The following is a 22,281-nucleotide window of genomic DNA, read 5'->3' as shown; positions in this document are numbered from 1 at the left end:
TGCATATAACACCCAGGGCTCCATGCAGAACGTGCCCTCTTTAATACCCATCACCAGGCTAACCCATCCCCCCATGCCCCTCCCCTCTAAAACCCTCAGTTTGTTTTTCAGAGTCCATTGTCTCTCATGGTTCGTCTCCCCTTCTGATTTCCCCCCCTTCATTCTTCCCCTCCTGATATCTTCTTTTTTTTTTTTTAACATATAATGTATTATTTGTTTCAGAGGTACAGATCTGTGAATCAATAGTCTTGCACAATTTACAGTGCTCACCATAGCACATACCCTCCCCAATGTCTATCACCCAGCCACCCCATCCCTCCCACCCCACCCACTCCAGCAACCCTCCGTTTGTTTCCTGAGATTAAGAATTCCTCATATCAGTGAGATCATATGATACATGTCTTTCTCTGATTGACTTATTTCGCTCAGCATAATACCCTCCAGTTCCATCCATGTCATTGCAAATGGCAAGATCTCATTCTTTCTGATGGCTGCATAATATTCCACTGTATATATATATACCACATCTTCTTTATCCATTCATCTGTCGATGGACATCTTGGCTCTTTCCACAGTTTGGCTATTGTGGACATTGCTGCTATAAACATCGGGGTGCACGTACCCCTTTGGATCCCTACATTTGTATCTTTGGGGTAAATACCCAGTAGTGCAATTGCTGGATGGTAGCTCTTTTTTCAACTTTTTGAGGAACCTCCATACTGTTTTCCAGAGTGGCTACACCAGCTTGCATTCCCACCAACAGTGTAGGAGGGTTCCCCTTTCTCTGCATCCCCGCCAACAGCTGTCATTTCCTGACTTGTTAATTTTAGCCATTCTGCCTGGTGTGAGGTGATATCTCCTTGAGGTTTTGATTTGGATTTCCCTGATGCTCAGCAATGTTGAGCACTTTTTCATGTGTTTGTTGGCCGTTTGGATGTCTTCTTTGGAAAAATGTCTGTTCATGTCTTCTGTCCATTTCTTGATTGGATCATTTGTTCTTTGGGTGTTGAGTTTAAGAAGTTCTTTATAGATTTTGGATACTAGCCCTTTATCTGCTATGTCATTTGCAAATATCTTCTCCCATTCTGTCCTAATATGTCTTACAGAAGAGACTGCATGGTTTACCACAAAATCAGATGCTCAGGACCAGAAAGGACTTCAGAGGTCATTTATGACAACCCTTCTCTGTCCAGCCAATATAACTATTAAGAGGGACATTCAAATGAAACCAGACACCATGAAGCTTAAAAGGAAGTGTGGATCCATGCAGCATACATTTCTGTAAAAGTGGACATTTATAATTTTTATATATATTTTTTAAGAGAAAGAGGAGAGAAGGAAAGGGGGAGGGGCAGAGGGAGAGAGAGAATCTCCAGCGCTGAGTGTGGAGCCTGACACAGGGCTTGATCTTACAACCCTGAGATCATGACCTGACCTGAAATCAGGAGTCGGATGCTTAACTGACTAAGCCACCCAGTCACCCCTGTAAAAATGGACATTTAATTCCATTTCAGAACCTAACAGAACACAGAGCAATACATTGCCTAAATGGTCTGTTGGGTATGCCTTGGACAATGTACACACGCAAATATTTCAACATTCTCAAATAATCCAAATTTCTAGGCATGGAATTCAAGATTCCCTTCAATGTAACCTATTTCTACCTTGCTAGGCTTAATGTCTTAGTTGCTTACTGGTTCCAGAAGACCCATCTGCATTTCTTGCTTTGTCCTTTGCTCACTCTAATTAGTATGCTCTTTCTGCTCTCTGACCTGATTGACTAAGTCCTCTCCATCCTATCAGACTTGAGAAACATGTATTTCCCCTGAAGCTATTTGGGCTTGGGTATTGCAAATGCCGCACACACGGTAACCTCTCATTCCCATCCAAGTGGTGAAAGGACTGTGAACTTTGCAACTTTTCGTAGCTGTGTCATCCAATACAATTTTCACTAACCACATATGGGTACTTAAATAGAAATCAATCAAATAATCAAATTAGTTAAATTAAATTATGTTAATTAAAAATAATTAAAATGAAGTAAAATTGAAAGTTCATTTCCTCAGTCACACTAGCCACAGTTCAAGCATTCAATAAGCACATGTGGTTAAGGGCTACCAAACTGAACAGTGTAGGTATAGAATAGTTTCATCATCTAAGAAAGGTCCATTGGACATCACTGACTCACAGAATGATGGGGTTAAAAGGTAATCTTATCCAACCCTTTTAAGTTAGGTCAAGTTCCTTGAGAAAGCTATGCTATTAAAAAACTTTACCCCCAATACTTACTCCATGGTACATATATACACCAAGAGCATAGAAGAAACCCACAACTCCAAGGCAGGCCAGGAACACTATAAACTTGAAGGCATCGTTGTACAGTTTGAAGTTCAGAGGCCGAGGGTAGAGGATGGATCTTACCAAGTCCCCTTTGGCGATATTGTAACCTACATGAAGATAATTGCAGGTGGAGTAAGGTTCTTTAATACAGTTTTCCCCAAACCCAAAATGGTTTGCATCAAATTAAGGATTCGTTAATAGTGTCATTTGAATATGGAATGAAAACACCATTGTTAACAGTATATTCATATTTATTATTCTTACAAGTTGCCAGCAACAAAAAATGGCATTCATTTAGCCCTGCTCAATTTCTCTTGCTCTGGGAGTCAGTGCTTCAGTGGCTCACACAGTGCAGCTCCTCATTCATGCATGAGACTGGGGAAAAGAAGACTAAGGAACCAACAGATACAGTCACCAGAGAAGATGAGCTGCTGAGAGAAGAAGACTTTAAAGTTCAAATATGTGTTGAAAATAAAAGAAAATTAAGAGAAAAGGAAAGCACAAAACAAGTAATTTCTTAAATATATGTGCCTTTCATCATGTCATTTGTGTGCTCAAAAACCTTCCAGAGCTTCCATTTTTTATAATAAAGTTCAAATTTCTAAGCATGGCATTCCAAGTCCCATCAATCTGGTGGACTCTTATCTTGCTAGACTTTTAACTAGCTCTCCTCTCAGAAGACCCCAGTGCATTCTTTCTTTTGTGTTTTGCAGAAACAGATTAGCATGTCTTTTCAGCTCTCTGATAGGATTGGCTAAATCCTTCCCATCCTATCAGGGTTGGCTCAAAATGCCACCTCATCAAAGAAATATTTCCAGAATTCTACTCCCACACTTCATATCAAAAATAATTTCTCCCCTTCTTTAGAGTCCCTATAACATTTAATCACATGACATCTATCTCTGCTCTCCTGCACAAGACTACAATCTTCTTTAAGGTCAAGGAGTATCTCACAATTATTTTTTTCCTTTAGCCCTCAGGGCATAGCACTTTGTAGCTACTCATTATCTAAGTTATGGCAAAAAAAATTGACTACTAGATATAAGTCACTATTGTTAAGTATGAAACATGCCTTAATCCCACTGCTTGGTGAATATCTTGTCTCTTCAAACATGGCTTTGCAGGCTTTGGAGAAAAGGAGCAGAGCTTTCTCTAACCTGTTGCCTCAGCATTTTATAAGCTCAGATCAGGTGGTTTCCATGATTACCATCCATTAGCTCCTGCTTACCAGCTGGCTGAGAGATGTTCTCATGCCCACTGACTACTTTGAAACAAAACTTGATATTTTTAATTAAAAAAAAAATCAGGTAGAACAATTGAATCATAGACTAACTAAAGCATAGAGACAACAAAGTGCAAGGTATGTTTTTGTGAATTTGTGCATATGTGGGCTGGCAGAAACACAGGTGAATACAACAAGCTAGGACCAGGTCATGGAAGGTGTTGGCTGCGTCATGTCATGTGGAAGATTGGGCGTAATATTAATAGTTTTGAAAAGTTTTTGAGCATAGTGTGCATAAACTGCTTCAAAATATGTTTTAGAAATATGACTTGGTGACAGATCAAGGGATAAACAGAACAAAAGACAAGACAAAGTATTTCAGGCAAAAGCTGAAAGGGAACAGTCAAAAGAATATTTCTGTTGTAATAGACAGGAGATGATGAAGGGCCTAGACAAAACACCAACTGTGGGGATGAAGGAGGGGGAGACAGGACTCGGGAGGTATTTGTAGAATCAACAGGATGTGGTGCCCTACTTGGTAAGGGAGAAAGTGAAGAGTTAAAGGTGATGTGGAGAGACTGGCTAGATGGTAATGCTGTCAACAGAAAGAGGAGGATGAGTCCTTTAGATGCCTTGACTTTGAAGTGCCTTGACTTTGAAGTTTGAACCCAAGTGGAGATACCCAGCAGGGATCTTGAAATAATAGCCCAGCAAGCAGCACTTTGAAAGGAAAAAGTCCTCAAGCAACAATGGTTGGAACTGTTTTCCTGGTAATTACTTAGAGTGGGTGTAGAGGGAAAAGAAAAGAAGCCTGTGGTCATAAAAAAAACAAAACAAAAACAAACAAACCTACAAGAACATAGTCTTGCCTTTGAGGAAGTGTACTTCATCTCTCTATATGCTTCATCATAGACAAGAATTTCAGTTGGAAATGGTGGCAACTTAGAATAATAAGGGTCCGACTAGAAATGAGTATGGCTGTTACTACCAGAATATAGCAAACTTCATATTCCTAAACAAAATTTTCCCAATCCAACTCCCCCACCTCTAATCATGGACTAAATTTACAAAAGTGGCATCTACCAACCTGTTTGCAAGACAACTGCTCTCACTGGCCCCTTCCCAGACGGCTTGACCTGGATAACTTCCGTCCCGCAGAAAAGGACATGTTTCCGATAATCTTCCAAGCTGTGGGATTTCCAAGCAATGGTGTTGTCCACATGGGGCAATGGTGTCTTCATGACAGGTATACTTTCTCCTAAAGAAGATTGTCTTTTGTTGATTCCATGTGACCTCAGGTAGTCATTTAGAGCTGGTACTTTCCAGTTTCAAAAAAGTATACAAACCACAGCTATTCAGGTCTTACTGCTCATCCCCTGAGTCAGATGACTTCTCAGGGATGCTGGTGATGCAAGCAGTGGAATATTTGGTTACATTTCAGATATTTATTTAAAGTCCACCTATATTTTCCATACCTGGTCTGCATGGTTTGCTGTTATAATTTAAAAAGCAGGCCATTTTAGCAAAGAGAGTTGTCACTTAAATGTCCCCCCAAGTATTCTTTAAGCCCAGATCTATGCTAGGCAATGAAGGAGCTATAAATTATGTGTAAAGCAATTATTACTTCCCTTTCATTTACTTGTTTATCTGTACATTCATCCATTCATTCAACAAATATTTTTAAGTGCTTATTCTGTGCCAGGCCCTGCTCTAGGTGCTGAGAATATAATAATGAAGAAGACAGACAGAAATCCTGCCTTCAGAGGCCCAGGGGCCAAGCCACTAAAGAGTAGTAAATAATTAATGAAAATACAATAAGTATTTTGGTAGTAGTACCAGGTGATCTGAAGATCTAGCCCAAACAGAGGACCAGGAAAGAGGTCCTGGACAATTAACAAATGACAACTCAAAAGGAAATGAGGCCAACTAGATCAAGGAGAAGAGGGAAGTGTTCTTGGAAGAAATGAAAGCAAGAGAATGCTCTGCCCTGGGCACTAAAGATGGTTGAAGGTGTTTGGGACATTGAGTGTGAAGGCAGAGGTAAAGAGTCCTAGAAGTACAGAGATGAATGAGAAATTATGCCCTCATAAAATCTAAAAAATATTTTTCATGATCTTTTTGGAGGGTGTAGTGAAAAACAGAAACCAATATAACAGGATATCTCTTTTTTCTTTCTGGATGATCTCAGCTCTATTCTCATTAATTAACACTTCTTAATAAGTGGAAATGTTTTCTTGGTTCAATAACATCTATATTCAATAACATCTATATTCATCTTCCCTCTCTCCTGTGTTCTTGTTCTATATTTCCCAATGGTGGGCTGTTCATCCCAACCTGGATATCCCACTAGCATCCCCAAGTCACCATATCACATTGTCACCTGTGCTTCTGACTAATAAATCTGACGTTCCCACAAACCCCTTCTAGGGTTCAATTAATTTGCTAGAGTGGCTCACAGAACTCAGTGAAATACTTACATTTACTAATTTGTTAAAGGATATGATAAAGGATACAGATAAAGAGCCAGATGAAGAGATACAGAGGATGAGGTTTGGAAGGGTCCTGAGTGCAAACTCTCTTGCTAGATTTTCAAAGCCACCATAAACTGAGCATCACTGGCTCTTTCTCCTACACATTCCAGCTAAACTAGGCCACTTGCATATCCTATTATTGACTGCCATTCTTTGCCGGTACTACTCCTCTACTTTTCCTGATGGCAGGAAGACAGGTTATTTAAGATACAAAGAAAATCAGCTCAGAGTTCAAAAGGATACATTTCAGAGACAAAATAAAAGTGCTAATAACACTTCCTGGCTCCCAGATTTAAAAAGCACTAGAATGAATTTAAAATTCCATCAGTCTTTTGCTAAATGTTCAATTAGCAAAATAACATGTCATATTTCTAATTTGGAAATAGTATTATATTGATTATAGTTACACAAATTCAGGTTCTATCTCTCCTCAGTAATAACTGAGGGCAAGGACTTTGACATGTATAACTTTTTATACTGCTCATTTTCCTTGCTGATATGTAATAGGTTCAAAAGACATATTTTTGCTCAATGCCTGGGTGAACTGAATAAAAACAATTACCCAGGTTTTTCTATGATTAGTTTTTCAAAACTAGTTTTCTACATGGTGCATTTTTAACATCCTAAGGTACAAGAAGCTATACAATTTTTATTAGTGATCTTGAATATTCTCAGGAATTCCTTTAGCCAAGCATTGTCCCTTCTCATTCTCTTTAAAACAACTATGATATTTATCCTTTGTTTGGATTTACCAGTTGTGTTCTAAGTGGGCTTTGGAAAAGGGATAGAACCTTTTCGACAAATCTCCAATCACTGTATCCCCATTGTTTTTGAAATCATCCTTTGTAAAAGCAGACACTTAGAGATAACTTCTAATGTTGTTCTGCTTTTGAATCACAGATTAATCCACAATATATTCTTAAGCTAATATTAGTGGATAGATTCTGAACACACAACCCACAGTATTGGTGGCAGGCAGGCATTCAATCAACCAGAGATAGAAGTCATTTGGAGATAATGTTCCAAAGATAACATTCAAATCAGATATGATTTTACACAGAAATGACTTTCGAGTCTCTTTTACGCTATTCACATAATAATAAGGAATCTCATTCTTGGTCTTTTTCAGAATCCCAAGAAAGAGTGATTTGCCTACAAATGTTTGGAGGTCTAAATAGGCTGGAGAGTGTTTTAGAAGGAAGAACACTCATCATCAACTTCTGCTGGCTTCCGGGACCTGGAAGTCCTGGCTGTTGTGAAGTGGGATTCTGTCCTTAATCCCCAGTGAGCCAGTATCTCCACATGAAATGCCATGTTCTTGTTTGTTTATATTTGGGGGGCCATCCGACTGTAAGCTGTTTGAGGGTAGTGGCCATCTCTCATTTGTCTTGTGACTCCAGCACACAGCAGAGTGCCTGGAACAGAGTAGGCATTTCTGAATCTTTATTGAATAAATGGGTAGACGAATGAATAAATGAAAGACAAGGAGAAGTGAGAGGCAGGAGGAAAGGAAAAAGGAAGAGAGATAAGATCAGACCTAGCAACTCATCACAAGCTTGTCTGACAGGATGCAGATGTGAAATCACCACTTCAGGAAATTCCTGGATGAGTAAGGAAACATTGTAGAAGTTTGTGGAAACAGAGCAAAAGGCACCAGTTAGCCTCCTTTTGTAGGGAGACAAGCCTGAGACATTTGCCAAGCCCAGAGTGGAGTGGGGGCCACAGACAAGAGAGCTACCCTAGCCCAGACCCACCTCCCCTGTGCCTTGCACAACCTCTAGTAGCCAGACTTGAGTCAGGGGACCCACCAACTGATGGGAACGACTGTCTGACTTATGCCACTGCTTACTCTCAAGGATGGCAATATTTGGAGCAAAAATAAAAACTAAGTGTAGTTACAAAATTAAATTTCTTGCATAGTTGAACTTACAGCAATAGGATGAGGCTAAGGAAATGATGAGGAGGAAGATCCTACAATGGGCATGTGCTGTGGGTGGGACTGCCCAGTTGAGAGAAAAAGATGATGAGGCACATGAAATGAGAGCTTTACCCCTCTTAGAATCCTCCTCCTCCTCACTCCTGTGGTCCCTCCTTTCTGGAAGTAAAAGCCACCTCTGACCCTGATACTTGCTAGCTGACCAGTCTGGTCTCTTTTCACCTGGGTTTCTTCATCTGGAGGGTGGGTAATATAATAGCTCTTCATTTGTTTTATGCTATGACGAAATGAGATATAAAAGTTATTTATAAAATGTAAATTGCTCTAGAGATGCTAAGAGTATTTGCTATTTTTCTTCTAAATAAAGACTTCTATATATGAAAAGTACTGGTTTGCACATGGGAAAAAAAAAAAAACCTGAGTCACATTCGTGGACAAATGTTCTAGAAAGACATAGGCAGTTTCAGGAATCAAAGCATAATCTGAGTGTTCAATCAGGATCATTTTTACAAGTAGTGTATGTGAGCGGGTAAATCTATGTAGGCTGTGTAATAATGTATTTAAAGCATGGTGGTAATTATATCTTTCCAAAGAAAATAATAAGAAAGAAATATATGTATTTCTGTTTTATGTGTCTGTCTCTAAAGTTGACATTTATCAGTACTTAGGTTTCATAGCTATTATTGCTGCTGACCTTATTTTTCCAGAAACAGACCTAAGAAAAGCCACTTACTTCTTAAGGTCATTTTAGGTCAATTTTGCACATTGTGGAAAAGCAGCATTGTTTGCCCTCTCTACTTCTCTGGAACTGAGTTTTTCTAGAATCAAGGCAAGAACCGTGCACCCAAGTCAGTAGACCCAGGGGAGTAAATGTGATCAGTCCTCCCCTTTCTCCTCACAGCCATGCTCTCTTGCCAATGAGTGAAGCCATTCTTCACTGGCAAGCTGCTATAAATGTGAGAGGTTGCTGCCTTGGAGTGAGGAGGACAGTTTTTTGAGGGCTTGAGTTTTGTGCATCAGGTACTATGGCAACATTCCGGATAAAGGATATGATCAGTATGCAAATCCTCATCATTATCATTATAAGGCAGTTAGATTTCAACACACTAAAGGGGTATTTTGTAATTATACCAAGCATATTTATGTTTGCTACATTTTCCTGTGTCAATTTTAAATTAAGCAGACCCATTTTTAATGTGAAATCTGCTTGTGTTGAACAATTTAGGAATCGATAATGATTCTCTTTACATTTAGGTGACATTAAAAAGGTGTGTGTGTGTGTGTGTGCGTGCGTGCGTGTGTGTATTTTCCTGTCTTTAGCAACTTGGAAACAGAAAAATACAACAATTTGTAAGCACAAAAGACAAATATTTTCTATTTTTGTGTACTGTTATGTCTTCTTCTCTTATTATGATATCCTGTGTATTTTGGGGTTTTTTGACTAAAGAATATTTTATACTTAGTGCCTTGCTAATTACACAAATTCAAATGAACTTCACAAAGTACAAATAAGAACAAGAATAACAGTTCAAACCATTATAAGAAAACTGGCTTTCTGCTCAGCAAGATCAACTGGAAACACAATTCTAAAGGACAGAACTGTAATATGGCCTTTCCTTCAAGGTTCAATTCAATCTCCTTCCCAGGAAATCTGGGGCTCAGTTTTCCATCTACAGAGAGCAGGGTTGGATAGAATCTCTGCACCTTGCCAATTGTGAAAGCTGGTGGTTTCTGTTTGTGTTGTGTTTGGATAGGTGTTTATGTTTATGAAGATACTGTGCATCAAGCAGTCTTATGCATTCACCTTCCTCTGAACCAAAGCACCCGATTTACCCCACCCATCAGGACATGAACCAATCACATGTATTAGACTTTTCTTCTATTTATAAATTTTGTATTTATTGTCATTTGATTCTTAAAATATTAAATAGTTCCTAATTGCATATATGAATTCTCCATCTGCGTGAATAGCCTGGCTGTGTCTCCCTCACTTATATCCCCATATCTTAATATCAGGCTGGTATAAAGCAGGTAAGGATGTGTTGATCTGCTTTGCTAACTCTTGTCTTAGGTGTTGGATAGGAAAGAAGAAGCTCCATGACAACAGCCTACCTGTGAGCATGCCTTCATTCACCACACAGCTTCCATCAATCAGAATAGCATCACATGGCAATGAAAATTTTCCTGGAAGAATAAGAGTATCTCCAGGAACCAAGAGACGGGATTCCAGCTCCTGCAAACCTATACAACAGCAAAGTTTCCATGACTGGCTGATCTTTTCCTGTTTTTACTGAAAAATGCAAATGGCTGAGAACTCTTAACCAACCAAGGACTGCCCTACATATTCACCTGTTCCAGCTCCTTTCTGCTCATTTGCAAAATCACAGAAACCAGGATTAGGGATTTGATTCCAGGGCCATAGCAAAAGATTAGCAGAGCAACAAGATCCCATCTCGATCTTAGTACTTAGGACAGTGCTCTGCCCACAGGAGATACTCAAGGGTATCAGTCATCTGAGAGGTTCCCCTTTACTGCTGCTTACTTGCTGGGGCTGGGCTCCTGACCCCCTGTGGCCCACTGTCTTTGGATTGGGGTCTAGTGTAAACCATTCAGATGGCGTCTGCTGCCCGGGGGTGCAGTTCCTCACTCCTTACAAAGAGCCATGGCCACCCTACTCCAGGCTAAGTCCAGAGTAAAATGCCAAATGTCCAGCCAGCCATTTACAAAAATTATTCATGACTCTATTCTGGATAACAGATTGAAATGTTATGATTCTGGGTCTGTTTGGGATGGTTAGTAGGGGAAATCAAAAAGCCTTAAGAAGGCTTACCCAGTAACATTCAAATGAGTGAAGTATAGAAAGCAGAGGGAACTGGAAGCAACACAGACACTGGGTGGAAGTGGTTCAATCAGGACGAGGCATGCAAGGTACCCAGGGTACAAAATTCAGTGAGATGTTCACCTTCTGGGTCCTGCAAATGCAAGCAAACTTTTGCATGATCTCCTCATTAAGTTTTGCATCTTAGAAGCCTTATTTGCCTCAATTTAGCCCCAGTCCTGGATTTAATCAGAGAAGACTTTTTTCCTCAACTAATAATCAGTAACAAATGAGACTGATTCCACCCTGAAGCTGGCAGAACATATCACTTACCTGTGCCCTTTATGATGACTGTAACCTGGACTTTGTTGTGATCCTCCACAAGGTTGTGCAGCTTAACTGATTGCTGCCAATTCAAAGTCAACGTTTAAATATCCGGTAGTCCATAACTCGAAAACCACATCATCTCAATACAGTAAATACAGAGCCTGCCATCACAGCCAAAGCGACTGTGGGCAAAGACTCAAGTTCTACTTTTGATGCTTCTGCTTCCCTGCCCCGACCCCTATCCTAGCCAACCCCCAAGCTGTAGCAACAAATATGCTAATTAGCTTAATACTATTTCAATGCCAGGAAACATAATGCACAGCCACCATGCCCAAGGACCAACGCTAAGGCCGCGAGGCTGCACTTCTTGAGGGCGCACGATGAAGCAGGGGAAGAACAACAAGACCATGAACAGGTCACTTTCCCTCTCGGTACCTGTTTCCCTGTCTATAAAACAGCAAAGCTGAATTTGATCTTTCCACTGCAAGAACCTGGGAATATTTGGGTTGTGTTTTGATTTTATGTGGAACAACCATCGCCTCCTTTATGAACTGCTGGATTTTCATCTTGGGGAAGTCTGCAGACTGGAGCCACACTGCTCCATTTGGAAGCCTGGTGCTTCCACTTAGGCATTATTCAGCCTGTTTAACTCCCTTTTCCTAATCTGAAAGTGGAGATAATAGCAGTATCTGTTTCAGACGGCTTTTAAAATTTAGTTAGTGCTTATCTTAGTTATCCCTTTGGCTAGTACTTATTACCATGGTAAGAGCTCAATAAATGTTAATGATCAATAAGAAAGTTGTTGCTGGAAAAACAATTGTCTAAGTGCATCAGCTGGGAAGATTCGCTTGGGGTAGAATTCATTGAGATATGACCCTGTGCAAAGTGGAGGAAATGGAAGCAGCCTAGAGAAGTGGAGGCAGAGTCTCCTGGGAAAACTCCGGAGACAGGAAGGCAGAGGTGAGAGGACATGTGGTCCACACAATTCCCCATATCGACTATAGGGGGCGCCAGGGGTTGGGGCATTCCCAGAAGGCACTGCCCCTTCAGTAGGGATGTCAGTTACTTGGATACTTGTAAGTAGAAGAGATCTAAATACTGTCAACAGTACTGAAACACAGCCTAACCTAACTCAAGTATAAAACTTTTCCTTTCAGATATTAGGGTAAATTGTTTTTATCTGTCCTATTGATTTTTAGCCAATGGTAGCTAATGTCACCAGACTAAGACAAGCATTACACACAATCATGTAACTTTCCTCTTGAGAAATAATAATAAATTCCGTGGTTTTGTTTATGCAAAACAAATTATTGTTTACTTCAGTTTTTTATAAGAAGCTACACTTCAAACATTTGGACCAACTGAGTGGAAGAAGTGATATTACTATTTGTTAGGTACGTATTCAGTGCCCTAACTTGACTTCCTGAGGCTTGCGGAATGGGGCATCCATTTTAATGATGCATAATAGTGAGAAAGTCAGCCACGGTTCTGTGACAAAAAAACTGGATTCAGTCAGGATTCCTGAGTTGTCGGTCAGGTTACCCACTAATCAGCCATGTACCCATATATAAGAAATTTCACTTTATAAGTTAGTTGTTCTCTCTTGCTAAACAGATGACATTGAATTGAATCATTTTCAAATACCTTCCAAAACTGAACATGGTCTGATACTGATTTATTTTACATATCAGAGATTTATTCAAAGCCCCCAAGGCTTCATAGAAGAAATACCCAGCATTTATAATGGCTCTCATTATTATTATTTTTAAACAGTTATTTATTTATTTATTTATTTATTTATTTATTTATTTATTTATTTATTTATTAGTTTTAAACATTAAGCAACTACTCTGTGCCAGGCACTGTTGTAAGCACTTGGAATGTATTGTTTGATTTTTTTTTTTTACTCCTCAAACTAATCTGACGATGAAATTGTTATCATCTCCAATGTACATATAACAAAATAAAAGCCAAACCAAACCAAAACCAAGACAAAATATGGACTTGAAAATGTTAAAGTAAATTGCCTGCAATCATTTACTTACTAAGTATTAAGATTGAAAATAAAACCGCAGTTCATCTGACTCTAAAGCCTTTTCTGTTCATGAATACATTTTCCTAAAGTGCTTGAAAACAGCTTTTTTCTTTTAAGAAGATAACCTTCCTTATAAATTTCTTCAAGTTACTTTCTTGCTTAGCAAACTCTCTTAGTCAATGCCATGATAACTTCAACCTAGCTTAAGAGGATGATAATCAACACATTTGGAAGTGGTGAAGTATGAGTTCATAATGATTGACTGTAACTCTCAAAACTCATTTTGGCATCAAGCTGGATTTATTCATCAGGCTTAGCGTTCTGAGAAACCTGCCATGCTTCCACGCCTTTGTTCAAGCTAATACCTGGAATGCTCACCCAGGTTTTCTACTAGCAAACTCTTTCGAATCCCTCACATAAAGCCCTGCTTAAATGTCACCTCCACTCTATAAGTCACTAACATCCCCAGAAAGAATTAATTGTTCCGCTCTCTGTGTTTCCACCTGTATTAGTGAACTGATCACATTCCATTACAGCTGTTTTCTTGTCAGGTCTCCCCTGTGAAGAAGGCAGTTCAAAGAAAAGCCAAGTACTCATCCAGGTATCCCGGGAGTCTATCACATAGTAGGCCCTCAGCAAAGATTTATTTAATAGAAATGAATTATTTTACTTCTCCCAACAACACTGGAAAAGGATAATGTAAGCATTCTCTTTGAGCTAATGTACCGGGAAACTCTACAAACACAGGTTTCTATGGCAACCAACCATTTAGGAGAAAGCAAGGGCTGTGATGCTTGCCGTGATTTGGAAGCTCCCTGCCTGATTTTCATTAGGCCCCCTCTGGTTTCTCCAGTCCCTGTTTAGTGGGACCAGGATGAGTTTCCCCCAAGACTAATTTGCATATTGTTATTATTCGGCATCTGTTGCTGTGTGTCCTTGTGTTTGCTGTGGCTGGATTTCCTCCAGGGATGAGTAATGAGGGCATTAACTCAAGTATCTTTTTGAGCCCAGCTTAGTCATGACTGAAGGCAACGCACTGTGGGTCAGATACCATCCGCGCTATTTCTAGCAGCCTCCTGTGGAGCCAGCAATGCAGTATGTGATACAGCTCAGTATAAAGACAGTTGAATGCCAACTCAACTTGCGCTCACACCTGCACCAAACTTGGCAGGGGCTGCCACGGGGTGTTTCTTGGCTTAGGCAAGATTGCTCTCTCTTTGCAGCACGATTTGGGGCTAGAGAAGATGCAGGAAGACAGCTTATTCCGCTCCTGCCAACACTTCCCCTCTTGCAACTTTCAAAGGCTGGTATTTGTTCAGCAGGATTTGGAGATGACCGGAGATGCTTCTTCCATTCCTGGCAACCCCCTTCCCCAATCTTATTGTAATAAAATTATCAAACAATCATTTACTGCTGCAAGGAAACTCATAGGTCGCTTTGAAATTTTGCCCAGTGGGACGGTATGAAGCACTTGACTTGGAGTCAGGAAACCTGGGGCCATGGTCTATAGAGGCACCATTACATGGCAAGTCTGACCAAGTCACTTCACCTCCCTGATTGTTCCTGTCCCTCCCTCTCAGGTGGTGGGAGGATACAACAATCACAAGTGTATCATTTTAGAGTTTGCCCTGCCCCACACAAGCATATCTGTTGCGGATGTGGCAGTCCATTGCAAATTGTAAAGTGCTAAAGAAATATTGATTGTTGAGGATTTGTGACTTAAACTGCAAAGATACAGTTTCAGGAAACTTGCTCATGTCCTATAGTGTTGCAAGATGCCTTACAGGTGGGTCAGATAAGCTTCTGTTAACAAATAGGGACTGCTAATGGGATTAGTGGCTCCTTGTTAAAGAACTCTTTCTCAGTACTGCCATCAAATGAAATTCCCAGGCCAGTCACTATTTTAAGCAAAGGCATTTAGGAATTATTAAGATGTAAAACCTGAATGTTCAAGATTCATTAAGGATTTTAAAATAAACATTAAGAAAATTACAAATGGCAAAACAGAGCATACCTACTCAAGAGGAGAACTTGATAAGCAAAACAGGAAACCCAGAAACCCAGAAAAGGAAAAGAGAAACATATTGGACTACATACATTTTTAAATATCTGGGAAAAGTCAAGGTCAAAAGAAAAAAGGTAGACTAAAAAATGAAACTCTTCCACATGTATGATGGATATAAAGAGACAGTAAACAGAAAAGAAAAATGCAAATATCTATTAGAGAAAAATGTGTCTAATCTCACTAATCAGCAAAATGTAATTAAAACATCAATGGAGGGGGCGGAGCAAGATGGCAGAGGGGTAGGAGACCTGGATTTCGTCTCCTCTCAGGAATTCAGCTGGATAGGGATCAAACCATTCTGAACACCTACGAACTCAACAGGAGATCGAAGAAAAGAATAGCAACAACTCTCTGAGAGAAAAGCACCACTTTCTGGAAGGTAGGATGTGCGGAGAAGTGAATCAGAGGCGATATTCGGGAGGATAGACGGCGGGGGAGGGGCCTCCGTCAGCCACTTCTGAAAGTGATAGAGGAATAAGCTGTCTTCCTGCACAAAATCGGAACTTTTAAAAGTCTGCTCCGCTGAGGGACGTCACTCTGGTGGCTAAGCGGGGGGTGGAACCCTCCGGGACAGTGTGGTCTCAGGACCCTCGGGGTCACAGAAAGACTGGGGGTGCCTGAGTGCGGCAGAGCTCCCAGGTATAGGAGTGGGGAAGCCGGCTGCAGAGGCGGAGCCCAGGCGCGGGCTCTCAACTCGGGGTTGCTATAAACCGTGATCCACGGCACAGTCGGGCCACTACTCCTCCAGCAGGGACCCAACAAGCAGCAGATCCGGGGTACTCACCTTCCTTCCCCGGGAGGAGCCGTGCGGGAGTGCGCTGCAGGGATCTGCTGGGTTTGGAGACTCCACCCGGGGTCGGGTGCCAGAGATAGAAACGCGCGGTCACAGGCCCGGTGAGCACGGAGTGCGGCCGGAGACCGGGGAGACGGGAGTGACTGACGGCTTTTCTCTGGGGGCTCACTGAGGAGCGGGGCCCCGAGTTCTCGGCTCCTCCGGGGCGGAGATTGGGAGGCCGCCATCTTCACTCTCCGCCTCCAAAGCTGTACGGAAAGCTCACAGGGAACAAAAGCTCCGGAGCGCAAACCCGAGCAGATTACTTAGCCCGAACCAGGCAAGGGCGGGGCAATTCCGCCTCCGGCAAAGACATTTGGGAACCACGGCAACAGGCCCCTCCCCAGAAGATCAGCGAGAACAGCCAGCCAAGACCAAGTTTACCGATCAATGAGAACGGCAGAACTCCAGGGCTAGGGGAATACAGCACATAGAATTCATGGCTTTTTAACCATGATTCTTTAGTCTTTCAAAGTTAATTTTTTTATTTTACTGTCTTTTTTCTTTTTTATTTTTTTGAATTTTTCCTTTTCCCTTTTTCAACCAACATCTTATCAATCCCTTTTTTAAAAAACATTTTTATTTTTCATTTTTAGAGTCATAGTCTATCCCTTCATAGTAGTTACCCGTATTTTTGGCATATATATATATATAAGTTGTTCTCTCTTTAAATTTTGAGATCGTTTCTTCTAACAGATCAAAATATACCCTAAATCTCTAGTATATGGTTTTTTTCTACTCCCCTGCCTGATCACATTCTCTCCCTTTTTTTCTTTTTTTTTTTAAATCCTCTTCTTTCTTTTTTCAAACAACTTCTTATCAATTCCTTTTATAAAATTTTTTATAATTTCCATCTTTACAGTCATATTCCATCCCTTCATCATATCAACCCTTATTTTTGTACATATATAAGTTTTTCTTTCTTTAAAATTTTGGGAGGCACTTTCTTCTAACAGACCAAAATACACCCAAAATCTAGTGTGTGGCACTGATCTATATACCAGCCTGATCATATTTGATCACATTCTGGTTTTTTGTTGTTGTTGTTGTTTTGTTTTGTTCTGTTTTTGTTTGTTTTATCTTTATCTTTTTCTTTTTCTTTTTTTTTCTTTTTGTTTTTTCTCTCTTTCCGTTTCTTTTCCCACTGCTTCAGGTCTTTTCTGATTTGATTAGAGTATATTTTCTGGGGACGTTGTTACTCTGCTAGCATTTTGTTCTCTCATTAATCTATTCTCATCTGCACAAAATGACAAGACGGAAAAAATCACCTCAACAAAAAGAACAAGAGGTAGTACCGACTGCCAGGGACCTACTCAATATGGACAATAGTACGATGTCAGATCTAGAGTTCAGAATCATCACTTTAAAGATACTAACTGGGGGCGCCTGGGTGGCTCAGTTGGTTAAGCGACTGCCTTCGGCTCAGGTCATGATCCTGGAGTCCCAGGATCGAGTCCCACATCGGGCTCCCTGCTTGGCAGGGAGTCTCCTTCTCCCTCTCCCACTCCCCGTTTGTGTTCCCTCTCTGCTGTGTCTTTCTCTGTCAAATAAATAAATAAAATCTTAAAAAAAAAAAAAAAAAGATACTAACTGGGCTTGAGAAAAGCATGGAAGTTATTAGAGAAACCCTTTCTGGAGAAGTAAAAGAACTACAATCTAACCAAGTTGAACTCAAAAAGGCTATTAATGAGGTGCAATCAAATATGGGGTGCTAACTGCTAGGATAAATGAGGCAGAAGAGAGAATCAGTAATATAGAAGATGAAATGATGGAAAATAAAGAAGCTGAGAAAAAGAGAGATAAACAACTACTGGATCACGAGGCCAGAATTCGAGAGATAAGCGATACCATAAGATGAAACAACATTAGAATAATTAGGATCCCAGAAGAAGAAGAAAGAGAAAGAGGGGCAGAAGGTATATTGGAGCAAATTATAGCAGAGAACTTCCCTAATTTGGGGAAGGAAACAGGCATCAAAATCCAGGAGGCACAGAGAACCCCTCTCAAAAGCAATAAAAAATAGGTCAACACCCCGACATCTAATAGTAAAACTTATGAGTCTCATAGACAAAGAGAAAATCCTGAAAGCAGCTCGGGAGAAGAGATCTGTAACCTACAATGGTAGAAACATTAGATTGGCAACAGACTTATCCACAGAGACCTGGCAGGCCAGAAAGGACTGGCAGGATATATTCAGAGCACTAAATGAGAAAAATATGCAGCCAAGAATCCTATATCCAGCTAGGCTGTCATTGAAAATTGAAGGAGAGATAAAAAGCTTTCAGGACAAACAAAAACTAAAGGAATTTGCAAACACAAAACCAGCCCTACAAGAAATCTTGAAAGGGGTCCTCTAAGCAGAGAGACCCTAAAAGCAACATAGACCAGAAAGGAACACAGACAATATACGGTAACAGTCACCTTACAGGCAATACAATGGCACTAAATTCCTATCTTTCAATAGTTGCCCTGAATGTAAATGGGCTCAATGCCCCAATCAAAAGACACAGGCTATCACACTGGATTAAAAAACAAGACCCATCAATATGCTGTCTGCAAGAGACTCATTTTAGAACCAAAGACACCCCCAGATTGAAAGTGAGGGGGTGGAAAACCATTTACAATGCTAATGGACACCAAAAGAAAGCTGGGGTGGCACTCCTTATATCAGACAAAGTAGATTTTAAACCAAAGACTGTAATAAGAGATGAGGAAGGACACTATATCCTACTTAAAGGGTCTATCCAACAAGAAGATCTAACAATTGTAAATATCTATGCCCCTAACATGGGAGCAGCCAATTATATAAGGCAATTAATAACAAAACCAAAAAAACACATCGACAACAATGCAATAATAGTGGGGGACTTAACACCCCCCTCACTGAAATGGACAGATCGTCTAAGCAAAAGATCAACAAGGAAATAAAGACTTTAAATGACACACTGGACCAAATGGACTTCACAGACATATTCAGAACATTCCCTCCCAAAGCAACGGAATACACATTCTTCTCTAGTGCCCATGGAACATTCTTCAGAATAGATCACATCCTAGGTCATAAATCAGGTCTCAACTGGTACCAAAAGATTGGGATCATTCCCTGCCTATTTTCAGACCACAATGCTTTGAAACTAGAACTCAATCACAAGAGGAAAGTCGGAAAGAACTCAAATACATGGAGGCTAAAGAGCACCCTACTGAAGAATGAATGGGTCAACCAGGAAATTAAAGACTTAAAAAAATCCATGGAAACCAATGAAAATGAAAACACAACTGTTCCAAATCTTTGGGATGCAGCAAAGGCAGTCCTAAGAGGAAAGTATATAGCAATACAAGCCTTTCTCAAGAAACAAGAAAGGTCTCAAGTACACAACCTAACCCTACACCTAAAGGAGCTGGAGAAAGAACAGCAAATAAAGCCTAAACCCAGCAGGAGAAGAGAAATAATAAAGATCAGAGCAGAAATCAATGAAATAGAAACCAAAAGAACAGTAGAACAGATCAACCAAACTAGGAGCTGGTTCTTTGAAAGAAATAACAAGATTGATAAACCCCTGGCCAGACTTATCAAAAAGAAAAGAGAAATGACCCAAATCAACAAGATCATGAATGAAAGAGGAGAGATCACAACCAACACCAAAGAAATACAAACAATTATAAGAACATATTATGAGCAACTCTATGCCAGGAAATTAGATAACTTGAAAGCAATGGATGCATTCCTAGAAACGTATCAACTACCAAAACTGAACCAGGAAGAAATAGAAAACCTGAACAGACCTATAACCACAAAGGAAATTGAAGCAGTCATCAAAAATCTCCCAAAAAACAAAAGCCCAGGGCCAGATGGCTTCCCAGGTGAATTCTACCAAACACTTAAAGAGGAATTAATACCTATTCTTCTGAAACTGTTCCAAAAAATAGAAATGGAAGGAAAACTTCCAAACTCGTTTTATGAGGCCACCATTACCTTGATCCCCAAACCAGACAAAGACCCCATCAAAAAGGAGAATTACAGACCAATATCCTTGGTGAACATGGATGCAAAAATTCTCACCAAAATACTAGCCAGTAGGATCCAACAGTACATTGAAAGGATTACTCATCATGACCAAGTGGGATTTATCCCTGGGCTGCAAGGGTGGTTCAACATCTGCAAATCAATCAACGTGATACTATACATTAACAAAAGAAAGAACAAGAATCATATGATCCTCTCAATAGATGCAGAAAAAGCATTTGACAAAGTACAGCATCCTTTCTTGATCAAAACTCTTCAGAGTATAGGCATAGAGGGTACATACCTCAATATCATAAAAGCCATCTATGAAAAACCCACAGTGAATATCATTCTCAATGGGGAAAAACTGAGAGCTTTCCCCCTAAGGTCAGGAACACGGCAGGGATGTCCACTATCACCACTGCTATTCAACATAGTATTAGAAGTCCTAGCCACAGCAATCAGACAACAAAAAGAAATAAAAGGCATCCAAATCGGCAAAGAAGAAGTCAAACTCTCACTCTTTGCAGATGATAGGATACTTTATGTGGAAAACCCCAAAGACTCCACCCCAAAACTGCTAGAACTCATACAGGAATTCAGTCAAGTGGCAGGATATAAAATCAATGCACAGAAATCAGTGGCATTCCTATACACCCACAGCAAGACAGAAGAAAGAGAAATTAAGGAGTCGATCCCATTTACAATTGTACCCAAAACCATAAGATACCTAGGAATAAATCTAACCAAAGAGGCAAAGGATCTGTACTCAGAAAACTATAAAATACTCATGAAAGAAATTGAGGAAGACACAAAGAAATGGAAAAACGTTCCATGCTCATGGATTGGAATATTGTGAAGATGTCAATGCTACCTAGAGCAATCTACACATTCAATGCAATCCCCATCAAAATACCATCCACTTTTTTCAAAGAAATGGAAAGAATAATCCTAAAATTTGTATGGAACCAGAAAAGACCCCACATAGCCAGAGGAATGTTGAAAAAGAAAAGCAAAGCCGGCAGCATCACAATTCCGGACTTCCAGCTCTATTACGAAGCTGTCATCATCAAGACAGTATGGTACTGGCACAAAAACAGACACATAGATCAATGGAACAGAATAGAGAGCCCAGAAATGGACCCTCAACTCTATGGTCAACTCATCTTTGACAAAGCAGGAAAGAATGTCCAATGGAACAAAGACAGTCTCTTCAACAAATGGTGTTGGGAAAATTGGGTAGCCACATGCAGAAGAATGAAACTGGACCATTTCCTTACACCACACACAAAAATAGACTCCAAATGGTTGAAAGACCTCAATGTGAGACAGGAGTCCATCAAAATCCTAAAGGAGAACACAGGCAGCAACCTCTTCGACCTCAGCCGAAGCAACTTCTTCCTAGAAACATCGCCAAAGGCAAGGGAATCAAGGGCAAAAATGAACTATTGGGACGTCATCAAAATAAAAAGCTTTTGCAAAGCAAAGGAAACAGTCAACAAAATCAAAAGACAACCGACAGAATGGGAGAAGATATTTGCAAATGACATATCAGATAAAAGGCTAGTATCCAAAATCTATAAAGAACTCATCAAACTCAACACCCAAAGAACAAAGAATCCAATCAAGAAATGGGCAGAAGACATGAACAGACATTTTTCCAAAGAAGACATCCAAATGGCCAACAGACACATGAAAAAGTGCTCAATATCGCTCGGCATCAGGGAAATCCAAATCAAAACCTCAATGAGATACCACCTCACACCTGTCAGAATGGCCAAATTTAACAAGTCAGGAAACGACAGATGTTGGCGGGGATGCGGAGAAAGGGGAACCCTCCTACACTGTTGGTGGGAATGCAAGCTGGTGGAGCCACTCTGGAAAACAGTATGGAGGTTCCTCAAAAAGTTGAAAATAGAGCTACCATATGATCCAGCAATTGCACTACTGGGTATTTACCCCAAAGATACAAAAGTAGGGATCCGAAAGGGTACGTGCACCCTGATGTTTATAGCAGCAATGTCCACAATAGCCAAACTGTGGAAAGAGCCAAGATGTCCATCGACAGATGAATGGATAAAGAAGAGGTGGTATATATATATACAATGGAATATTATGCAGCCATCAAAAGGAATGAGATCTTGCCACTTGCAACGACGTGGTTGGAGCTGG

The 22,281-nt window shown here is 40.3% G+C and overlaps 1 protein-coding gene across 1 annotated transcript in view; it reads right to left on the bottom strand.

The window, feature by feature from the left end:
* Positions 1-22,281, bottom strand: part of ATP13A5 (ATPase 13A5) — a 120,567-nt gene that overhangs the window by 64,525 nt on the left and 33,761 nt on the right. The window contains 4 exon segments of the mRNA XM_021692644.1: positions 2,290-2,447; positions 4,650-4,820; positions 10,142-10,270; positions 11,181-11,253. Coding sequence (XP_021548319.1) covers positions 2,290-2,447; positions 4,650-4,820; positions 10,142-10,270; positions 11,181-11,253 — 531 coding nt within the window.

This window comes from Neomonachus schauinslandi, chromosome 1 (genome assembly GCF_002201575.2).
Source record: "Neomonachus schauinslandi chromosome 1, ASM220157v2, whole genome shotgun sequence".
Lineage (NCBI taxonomy): Eukaryota > Metazoa > Chordata > Mammalia > Carnivora > Phocidae > Neomonachus > Neomonachus schauinslandi.
This window is presented reverse-complemented; position numbering and strand designations above follow the sequence as displayed.